General features: G+C 46.1%; 1 protein-coding gene across 4 annotated transcripts in view; it reads left to right on the top strand.

The window, feature by feature from the left end:
- The first annotated feature begins 9,228 nt into the window (after nucleotides 1–9,228).
- The window catches only part of HECTD4 (HECT domain E3 ubiquitin protein ligase 4), a 180,547-nt gene continuing 178,320 nt past the window's right edge, over nucleotides 9,229–11,455 (top strand). For all 4 annotated transcript variants that reach the window (XM_035017036.1, XM_035017035.1, XM_035017038.1 and 1 more), the window contains exon 1: nucleotides 9,229–9,632. In XM_035017036.1, coding sequence (XP_034872927.1) covers nucleotides 9,456–9,632 — 177 coding nt within the window. In that variant the 5' untranslated portion in view covers nucleotides 9,229–9,455. The remainder of the gene's footprint in view (nucleotides 9,633–11,455) is intronic.

The following is an 11,455-nucleotide window of genomic DNA, read 5'->3' as shown; positions in this document are numbered from 1 at the left end:
TTCAGGACAGGGATCTGTGGGGCTCAGCTCCAGGCCATGTGCTGGTAGCTCAGGTCTGCCACATGTCTCATTTGGGGACCAACAACTCCCAAAGCACAAACAGATTTAACCTCTGCTCACATCACATCTGCTAAAACTCCATCGGCCAAAGGATGTCACATGGCCAACCCCAACCTCAATAGGGAGGGGAAATCTACTTGACCTGCTCTGATGAGAAGTCTGGAAAGTCCCTCCATTAGTGTCCTGGGCTGTGGTAACAAAGTACCACTAACTGGGTGGTTTATTTATTTTTTTAAAGATTTTATTTATTTATTTGACAGAAAGAGACACAGCGAGAGAGGGAACACAAGCAGGGGGAGTGGGAGAGGGAGAAGCAGGCTTCCTGCTGAGCAGAGAGCCCGATGCTGGGCTCGATACCAGGACCCTGGGATCATGACCTGAGCCAAAGGCAGATGCTTAATGACTGAGCCACCCAGGCGCCCCTAACTGATGTTTAAAACAACAGAAATCCAATCCCAAGGTTCAGGAGGCTGGAAGTCCAAATTCTTGGGTATCAGCAGGGTTTATTCCTTCTGGAGGCACTTAGGAAGAATCTGTTCCATGCCTCACTCCTAACTTTTGGTGGTTGCTGTCAATCCTTGGCGTTCCTTGGCTTATGGAGGTGTCACTCCAATCTCTGCCTCTGTTGTCACATGGTCTTCTTCCCTCAATGTCTCCTCTGTGTCTCTGTGTCCAAATGTTCCTCTTCTTATAAGGTCATCAGTCTTTGGATGAAGGCCCCCTCCTCAACCCCACTCAATCTAGTATAACATAATTTTGACTTGATTACATCTGCAAAGGCCCTATTTTCAGATACAGTCACATTCACAATTCTGGATGGACATGAATTTGGGGGGAACACTCTTCAACTCAGTACAGTCACATAACAAAGGGAAGGGCTGTACAATTTTAATAAAGGGAGAAAGTAAAGAATTGAGAAAACTCTTTCCAATCTACCACAGAATTACAGCAAAAGCCCAGAGAAGGGAATGAAGCTATCTAGTCTGTTAACTGTAAGTATCTTAGTGTGTTCAGTGGGTAGAGAGGGGATGAGGACCATGAGGAGTGACACTATAATTCAACAAGAGCCTGATCCTGAGAATTTTGTGAGGCACCAGACAAAGTCAAGAGAGATCAAGATGTTAGAGCCAGAGAGGAACCTGATAATCATATTTGCATTTTTGAAAGATTCTATATGGACACAGGTTTAAAGGGGACACAAGGGAAAACTAAAATATGTTAGTAGATGGACAGTTGCAGGAATCTGATGAACTTACTGATTTTTAACTCATTAGAGCCTTCAGTGTGAATTTTTATGGAAAAGAAACTTGCTGACATAAATATAAGTAACTTCTAGGGCACAGCCTTAAATAATACTAAAATTGTGGGGAATAAAATCCCCACAGGTGTGACCCTGGAGTCCTCATGCTGCTTCAGATTGAATTCCTTCATGACAAGAAAATATTAAAGAGAAAATATCCACTCTTATGCTCATCTCACAATTTTCAAGTTACCAGGTGCACACATCTGTGTTCCTATGAGTGTATGTAAATTTCTGTGTTCTGATTTTCTTCATAGGATATTGTTTCATAAATCTTTTACATTGCTATATAAAAACTTCAAAAGTATTCTTTTCAATGGCTGCATACTATTCTATTTTATTTTAAAAAAAGATTTTATTAATTCATTTGAGAGAGAGAGCATGAGCAGGGGGAGGGGCAGAGGGAGAGGGAGAAGCAGGCTCCTCACTGAGCAGGGAGCCCGAGGTGGGGCTGGATCCCTGGACCCTGCCTGAGATCATGACCTGAGCTGAAACCAAGAGTTGGACGCTGAACTGACTGAGCCACCCAGGCACCCCCTATTTTATGTTAAATATACATTATTATCTCTCATCTCTTGAATTTTGCACATGCTATTCTGAAGGTCTGGAACACTCCTTTCTACTACTGCCCTTCCCCTAACTTCAGTCATTGCTTTGTTTTTGTTTTTTTTAAAGATTTTTTATTTATTTATTTGACAGAGAGAGACACAGCAAGAGATGGAACACAAGCAGGGGGAGTGGGAGAGGGAGAAGAAGGCTTCCCGCCGAGCAGGGAGCCCAATGCAGGGCTCGATCCCAGGACCCTGGGACCATGACCCCAGCCAAAGGCAGACGCTTAATGACTGAGCCACACAGGCGCCCCCATGTAATGCTTTTCTTCGGGTTACTGGATTTCCCGTACCGTCCTCACTTCATTTAACCAACTCACACGCATCATTTAATGCGCGGTCCTCAGGGAACCTTCCCCATGTCTCAGACCAGGTCCCTGGACTTCTCATTCTCTGTGGAAGTTCTTGCTCCAAGTCACTTCCCCATCCTAAGCTTCACGAACCTAATCTTTCCTTGCACGAAGTAGACACTCAGCCCAACTATGGAGCAGGTGCTTCTGCTCTATATGGTCTACTTCCCCCATCACAGATAGGACTTTGTGCACTCAGGGACTACTGAATTAATGAAAACATAAAGCGTTTGCTTTTCTTTTTGTGCAAACTCTATGATTGTATCTTTGGCTCACTTTTCCTTTGCGGGGCGGGGGGGGGACCGTTTCTTAATCTAAGTGTTTGCAGCAGGGGAGGTTTTTTTTTGCAAATTGGCAAGTCGGAAATTTAAATTTTAGTGCAGCAATGCCTCTAGTGCCCACAAGGGGACGCCAGAGGACATAGCAACTTTCAGAGCTCCACGGTGCCTGATTTTTCCAGTAAGAGCTGAGCTGCACTTAATACCGCTTCATCCTGGGCTTTTCATCAGCGTGGAGGCTTGTCCCTTAGTTATGGTAATTCAAAGGAGCGCCAAGGAGAATTTCTCCCTCTTCGTTTTTTCAAATATCTCTTTCATCCTATTTCCTTTCCCTGCCGCTTCATAGACCCACCCATGAGCCGAAATAATCTTCCTTGAATAGAAGAAGGAGAAGAAGGAAGAAAGAAAAAGAAAAAAAGAACAGAAGAAGGAGGAGGAGGAGGAAGAGGAGGAGGAGGAGGAGGAAAAAGAAAAAAAGAACAGGACCTACCAGATCATTTGGGAAAAAAAAGATATTGAGTAGGTGTATGTTTCCTCTTTGAGACTATGATTAGTGAGATGGAAACAATCAATCTCCTCCCCCACAGTTTCTGTCAGTGTGTGTGTCTGTTTAGCAGATGTGTGCATGTGTTTTTTTCCTTGGTGTTTTGAAAAACCTTAAAAATTAACATGGGGGCGCCTGGGTGGCTCAGTTGGTTAAGCGACTGCCTTCGGCTCAGGTCATGATCCTGGAGTCCCGGAATCGAGTCCCGCATAGGGATCCCTGCTCGTCGGGGAGTCTGCTTCTCTCTCTGACCCTCCCCTCTCTCATGCTCTCTGTCTCTCATTCTCTCTCTCGCAAGTAAATAAAATCTTTAAAAAAAAAAAAAATTAACATGGATGCTTTGTTTAAAGCTATTTCAAGCTCTATTAAGGCTTTTCAAGGACCACTTATCTTCACGCCACACTCACATTTTTGTGAGCCCAGTAAGGATTAGAGACTCATTTTAGACAGTCAGCTGGTACAGAGAAGCCAGCAGAAGGGAGAGATACTGCAAAATCCCAGAGGGGCCCCAGCTTGAGCTGAGGCCAGTGAACATCACGTCAGCAGCTGGGGCAGCAGGGAGATGGTCTCCATCAACAAGCTTGCTGTCTCTTGGGGAGATGCCTCCCAGGGAAAACTGAGGTCCAAAAGCTATTCCTTCCTGCTTTCTCATGCTTCCTCTTTGCTTCCAACTTAGGGTTGCTCAGTCAATACCTTATCTTCCCATCCCAATACCCCATTCTCGAATGGAAGAGTGGAAAAGGACAACTCCAAAGAAAAGAAAACATCAACCATGAAACTTTTCTTTCTATGAACCTATGAATGTATGTTTCCTGTGTGCATAGTGTGTGTATGTGTGTGTGTGTGTGTTGTCTTGACTAAATTTAGATGCTCTGCCCCAAGGCTTCCAGCATAGAGTTCTTTTGACCAGGGACTTTCTTTGTCTTTCTAACCATTCTAGAAATTCCCAGTAAATTATCTTTTTCCGGAGGGGTCTCTATAAATATTAATTCATCAGCTGCCTCATCATGGTACGGTGGCAGGCATGCAGTCCTATGACTAATTAATTACTGTTGTTAAAATATTAAATAACTATTCATTATGCAGTCTAAAGTCTTTCAGCCCTGGATATGTGCTGCTTTTATTAATTGGGGTGAAGGACAATAATTCCTGGGCATCTTGACTCCTGATCTTGAAATATAAACAATAAGAGCAGGATAATGTTTCTCTGAGCTACACTAGAAGATTTTAGATTCTAAAACCTGAGGGCGCCTGGGTGGCTCAGTTGGTTAAGCGACTGCCTTCAGCTCAGGTCATGATCCTGGAGTCCCAGGATCGAGTCCCAGGATCGAGTCCCAGGATCGAGTCCCAGGATTGAGTCCCAGGATTGAGTCCCGCATCGGGCTAGCTGCTTAGCAGGGAGTCTGCTTCTCCCTCTTACCCTCCCCCCTCTCATGCTCTCTCTCTCATTCTCTCTCTCTCAAATAAGTAAGTAAAATCTTTAAAAAAAAGAAAAAGATTCTAAAACCTGAGTTTTTAAAAAATTGTGATGGTTGCCATTAGGTTTGGAAGTTGTGAGCAAAAGGAAAGAGTGATTTCTTTAGAGTCCAAATAAGGAAGTAGGGGGGCACCTGGGTGGCTCAGTCAGTTAAGCAACCAACTCTTGATCTCAGCTGAAGTCTTGATCTCAGGGTTGTGAGTGTAAGCCCCGCGCTGGGCTTCATGCTGGGCGTGAGGCCTACTTAAAACAAACAAACAAACAAAAAGCAAAGTAAGGAAGCTGGGATTGTAGAATGAGACAGACTTGAGTTCAAATCTGAGCTTTAATATTTACTGGTTGTGAGACATTGAGCAAAATATCCAATTGAGCCTTGGTGTCCCAACTGGAAGGGGGGAATGATATGACCTCACTCGGAGGGTTATTGTGAGGATGTGTGAAACGGTCATTTCATCACATTTGCCTGTTTTATTGTTTTCACGGCACTGATCAGTTCTGAACTATTGGACTTAGTGTTCTTTGCTTCCTGTCTGTCTCCCCCACTCGATTGTCACTTCCTAATGAGAAGACTCTTCTGCCTGAGAGTAATGTCTGTTACACAACAGGAATCAAGAAATATTTGTTGAATGAATAAAAGGAGAAGGGCCATCTTTCCGTGGAATATTTTCAACACATGTTATTATAGCTGTCCAGGTCTCTGAGAGCGGGGAGTCAATTTTTCATACATTAATCCTGGTATTCAGATAGATCTCCATTCTATATACCTCCCAGGATTTGACATCTACTAGGGGCTTGGCAAATGCTTGTGGAGGGCGCCTGGGTGGCTCAGGCCGTGAAGTGTCTGCCTTGGGCTCAGGTCATAATCCCAGGGTCCTGAAATCAAGCCCCAGATTGCGCTCCCTGCTCAGAGGGAGTCTGCTTCTCCCTCTCCCTCTGCCCCTGCCCCCTGCTCATGCTTGCTCTCGGGCACGTTCTCTCTCTCTCAAATAAATAAATAAAATCTTTAAAAAAAATGCTTGTGGAATAAGTATCATAAAAATGAAATTAAAATCATGATAAGGGACATGAGATTGTTGTAACAGTGCTATGATATGAATTATTTATTTAGGAGGGAGGCAGTGCAGGATGAAGCCTGCTATGGGTTCAAATCTTGATTCTGCCAATTCCTAGGCAGGTGCCAGTCACTTAATTCTGAGCCTCAGTTCTTGTTAATGAATACTCTGAAGGGTATATGGTAGATAAATGAGTAGATGTATTCTGACACCTAGGTGCTCAATAGCTTTTATTTATTTATTTATTTTAAAAGATTTTATTTATTTATTTGAGAGAGAGAGAGACAGAGTGGCACACAGTGTGAACAGGGAGGAGAGGGAAAAGCAGGCTCCCTGATGAGCAGGGCTTGATCCCAGGACCCAGGGATCATGACCTAAACCGAAGGCAGACACTTAATTGACTGAGCCACTGAGGTGCCCCAATAGCTTTTATTTTTAAATTTTTTTTCTTTTTTAAAGATTTTATTTATTTATTTGACAGAGAGAGAGATACAACGAGAGAGGGAACACAAGCAGGGGGAAGTGGGAGAGGCAGAAGCAGGCTTCCTGCGGAGCAGGGAGCCCTATGTGGAGTTTGATGCGGGCTCGATCCCAGGACCCTGGGATCATGACCTGAGCTGAAGGCAGATGTTTAACGACTGAGCCACCCAGGCGCCCCTCTTTTTTTCAAAAGTAATACATGTTCTAGGAAGAAAACTGGGAAAACATTCCAAAGTACAAACCACAGATCCCCCAGTCAGCTGTAAATGCATTGCTGAGATTCACCCAAATGTTATATCAGGCATGATACCCTCCAGGTTTTTATATCTAGTCATACATGCATGTAATTTTAAGATGTAATCATACATAAACATAATTCCAAAATTTCCTTACTATTTTAGCCTGATTTTTTTTCCATTTAGCAATAGATCATGAACATTCACTTGCATTACTATTCTTCATAAACATTATTCTGAATGGCTTCATATTTCATCTTATGGATATACCATTATTATGGTTAACTATTTGCATATTGTTGGCCGTTTAGAAGGTTATAATTTTTCCTCTTATGAACAGTATTGACCTGTACATCCCTGTATATGCATCCTTGACTATGGGTCTGATTATTTCCTTTGAACAACTTCTTCAGAGTTGAATTGCTGGATCAAAGGGTTTGCACCTTAATGTTCTTCTGATTCATTTGCTTATTTATTCTTTTTAAGATTTTATTTATTTATTTATTTATTTGACAGAGAGAGACACAGCAAGAGAGGGAATACAAGCAGGGGGAGTGGGAGAGGGAGAAGCAGGCTTCCCGCTGAGCAGGGAGCCCCATGCGGGGCTCGATCCTAGGACCCTGGGATCATGACCTGAGCCGAAGGCAGACACTTAATGACTGAGCCACCCAGGCGCCCCATGCTTATTTATTCTTTATGAAAACTATTTTTCAGAGCAGTTTTAGGTTCATAGCAAAATTGAGAGGATGGTACAGAGATTTTCCATATACTCCCTGCCTCCACACCTGCATAGCTTCCCTTACCTTCAAGTTTCCCCACCAGATGGTACATTTGTTGCAACTGAGGAACTTATACTGAACATCATCATCCCCAAAGTCCATAGCTTACATTATGGTTCACTCTTGGTGGTGTGGATTCTATGCATTTGGACAAATGAATAAGGACATGTATCCATCGTTATGGTACCAGAGTATTTTCACTGCCTTAAAAATCCTCCATGCTCTGCCTATTCATCACTCTCAGCATACCCCAAAACCCTGGCAAACCACTGCTCTTTTTACGGTCTCCATAGTTCTGCCTTTTCCAGAATGTCTCATAGTTGGAATCACACAGTATGTAGCCTTTTTTCTTTTTTAAATTTTATTTATTTACTTATCATAAAGATTTTATTTGACAGTGAGAGAGAGAGAGAGAGAGAGAGTGTGCAAGCTGGGGGAGTGGCAGGCAGAGAGGGAGAAGCAGACCTCCCCCTGAGCAGGGAGCCTGGACTGAAGCGGGACTCTGATCCCAGGACCCTGGGATCATGACCCGAGCTGAAGGTAGACGCTTAATCGACTGAGCCACCCAGGCGTCCCTTAATTAATTAATTTATTTTAGAGAGAGGGGAGGGGCAGAGAGTCTTAAGCAGAATCCACGCTGAGTGAAGAGCCCAATGGGGGGCTCAATCCCACAACAGAGCCCCAAGCAGGCTCCATCTCACGATCTGAGCTCAGTGGCTGAGCTGAAACCAAGAGTCCCACGCTTAACCGACTGTGCCACCCAGGTGCCCCATACGTAGCCTTTTCAAATCGGTTTCTTTCACTTAATAATATGCCTTGAAGTTTCCTCCATGTCTTTTCATGGCTTGATAGTCATTTCTTTTTAGCTCTGAATAATATTCCATTGCTTGGATGGACCTCAGTTTATCCATTCATGTACAAAAGGGCATCCTGGTTACTTCCAAGTTGTGGAAATTATGAATAAAGCTGCTATAAACATCTCTGTGCATGGTTTTGGTTTTTTTTTTTTTTTTCTTTTGGTGGACATACATACATTTTCAAGTCCTTTGATACCAATGAGTGCTTTTATTTTTTTTTTTTAAGATTTTATTTGTTTATTTGACAGAGACACAGCGAGAGAGGGAACACAAGCCGGGGGAGTGGGAGAGGGAGAAGCAGGCTTCCTGCTGAGCAGGGAGCCTGATGTGGGGCTCAAACCATGACCTTGGGATCATGACCTGAGCCGAAGGCAGACGCTTAACAACTGAGCCACCCAGGCGCCCCATTGAGTCCTTTTTTTTAATTATAAAAGCAATACAAAGATAGCAATCTTCACCTCAACCATACAGACCGGTCCCACTCTGCATAGCAACTCGCATTAAAAATTTGGAATGTGTTCTGCTACACATTTTTCTCTACATACATAGTTCTTTCCTTTCTTGTTTTAATAAAAATGGGACGGCGTGCATATTTTTAAGGTGCACGTCAATCAGTGTTGACTATTGGTGGAATATAACAATAGTTTCAACCCCACTAGGGAGCACTTACTAAGTGTTAGATGCTGGGCACTAAGCATTGTGACCGGTGCTTTATTTTCATCAGGTTTTGAGTGCTTACTGAGTACTAGACATTTTGGTAAATATGAAACACCTACTGTGAGGCGCTACCCAGTGCTTATGAACAAGTGTGCACTGTGCCAGATTTTTGCATATATCTCATTTAAATACGAAAGCAGGGAGTGAACCTCCATGTTCTGCCTAGGGTGGGGGTTCTGCCCCCCTGCAAGGGGTGCATACCTGAGTAGGTAGAGGAGGGGAGGCGGAGTCTTCTTCTCCCGGTGGACTGCAGACCCAGGGCGCCCCCGAACGTCTAGGGGTAGGAGCAGGAAAGGTCAGTCTGAGGACAAGACCGAGTGAAAGGCAGGGCAGAGGTCCAGCAGACCGATTAGCCCCGGGCCGCCCTGGGTGGGCGGGGCCAAGTGGCTGGGCGGAGCCTGTATTGTCCGCTCCGCGGGGCATGCCGGGAGCCCCGCCCCCAACATGGCGTCTCACTGACAGTTGGCTGCTGAGCGGCAGAGGCGGGTCCTGCTCCTCGGCGGCGGCGGTGGTGGCGGGGCCGGGGTCTCAGGGGCCGGGGGTGGGGGGATGGCGGCTCGGACCGCCTAGGGCGGAGCTGCACAGGCGAGGCTGCGAGCGGGGCGCTGCAGGCGGGCGCGGCGGCTGCTGCTATGGACTGGTGATCGCGGCGTCTCCTGCTCGCGTCTCCCCCGGGCCGGGCGGCTGCTCCTCACCGTCAACCCCTCAGCCGGGGCCATGGGCTCGTCTGCGGCCGCGGCAGCTGCGGCGGCGGCGGCCGCGGACTCGGCGCAGTGGCTCTCAGTGAAGGAGGAGACCATCTTCCTGCACGACGGGCTGATCCGGGTCACCGACCTGGCCGAGCTGCCCAGCGAGATCCTCGGGGCCCCGGAGGCCGCCGACACCGACTTGGAGGTGAGCGAGGCTGCTCCCCGGCGTCTGCCAGCAGATTAGCCCACCCGCCCCGCATCCCCGGGGTCGGGCCATCCCATTTCTGCCTCACCCCCGCCCCGGGACCCCCCCGAAGACTGCCCCGGCAGGTGTGTGGGCGCGGGGAGGACAGGTGGGGGGCCTCGGCTGCAGGTCCGCAGCCCGCCCGCCTCCCTGTCTCCTCGGGGCCTCAAGCCCGCCGGGTATTGCATTTGTGGTTTCCTTCCGAGCGTTCTGACACCCGGCATTTTATTAGACTATCACCCGGCACGGCCTTCACGCCCTGGAAGAGCCACCGTCGCCTCCCAGGCTCTGTCTCCCGTCTCCCATGGACCTCCTGGACTCACTTCCAGGGCACACCCAGGTTGCTTAGCTTTGGGGGCATTTTAATATTAACGCTGTATACCTCCCCCTTTCTTACTCCCAGTTCTATGTTGATTTTTCTTTCCCCCGGGGGAGGGTATTGGCAGCTGTCGATCCGTGATGGGCAATCCAGCAACTTCTCTGTGTCGTGCCTCGGATTGACACGGGCCTTTGTCAGGGAAGCGGGCAGTGTGGACAGCGAGGGTGATGCTACAGGGGCCCTCCGTGCGCTCTCCGCAAAGGGTCACGGGCGCTTTAGGCCTCAAGGCCTTTTTCGTGAGCTCGGGGGTCTCCGAGAAGCAGAAGCTCAGGAACTGTGGCAGGTGCAAAAGGAAATCTCCGTTTTTGTGTTGCTGCTGGGTTTGGGGGCAGAAGGAAACCAAATATGCTGGGTTGATGAGAACTTTCCACCGACTTCACTTGGTTTCGTGTTTGCCCAGAGGTGGGAATGCTGGCGGTATCATTTCATCGAGGCCAGCCGATGCTGACGCTGCACCCCCTCCACTTCGTGGGGTGATATTTTGATGTGTATGTAGCACGGGGTGTCATGAAATTCTTGCTGTCGCAAGGAGGACTCTCTGGGGTAGGGCGCAGAGAGGATGGCCTGTCTTCTGGCTAAAAACGGAATGCGAAGAATCTTTCGTGTTTTGCGGTTTTGCATGCACTTGGGCTTTCAAAACAAGGAACGTTTATAGAAATGTATTAAAACCCATCACTGTGTGTTTCTGGAAACGGTAGTGATCAGATCGCGTTGGCCAAGATGTTTGGGTGTGCTTGAGATGTGAATGCGTTCCACTGTGTTTTGTGTCTGGATTTGAGGTTGAGGTTGCAGCATTCCCATTGTGAACTCTTAATTGACTTATTTTACAGTCTGGCCACCGAAAAGGGAAGATGCCAGTTGATAGGGGATTCCTAACATAGGATTATGGTTTTCTTGTGTCTCATTTGGGCCTATTCTAGAAAAAGCAAGTGTCTGAGTGTCTTACCAGCTTGAAAGCTCAAAGGGTATTATGCTATGATGGTGGAATCTTTTTATTTAATTGACTTTGTTGAATGTGAAATGTGGGAAGTGGATGCTCTTTGTTTCTTAGAGACTAAGTTCACAGATCCTAAAATTTTGTATGTATGTAATATATTTACTTTTAGGATTAAAAAGGTAGGAGTAGTTAAAAATACCTGAGCTCTTAGGTTGGCTTTCCTAAGATGTTTACTGCATAAATGTATTGAGTATTTGTCAGCTCTTTCCACAGAAGAATGATCTTAAAGAAAACCTCCCTGGCTTGGTAGATTTTTAAAAACTCTTGAAGAAAATGTATGTTCTGACCTTTCAGAAACCAGTATGTGTATGGGTAATAAATATGACTGTCAGTGGTGAAGAACTTTTTTCATTTTTTTCCATATGTTATATAGGCTATATTGTATCAGTAGAAATGGATAGCTAAGAA

Source organism: Mirounga leonina, unplaced genomic scaffold (assembly GCF_011800145.1).
Source record: "Mirounga leonina isolate KUSES-001 unplaced genomic scaffold, KU_Mleo_1.0 Mir_171, whole genome shotgun sequence".
Lineage (NCBI taxonomy): Eukaryota > Metazoa > Chordata > Mammalia > Carnivora > Phocidae > Mirounga > Mirounga leonina.
The sequence above is the reverse complement of the archived record's forward strand: the minus strand, read 5'-3'. Positions and strand labels throughout refer to the sequence as shown.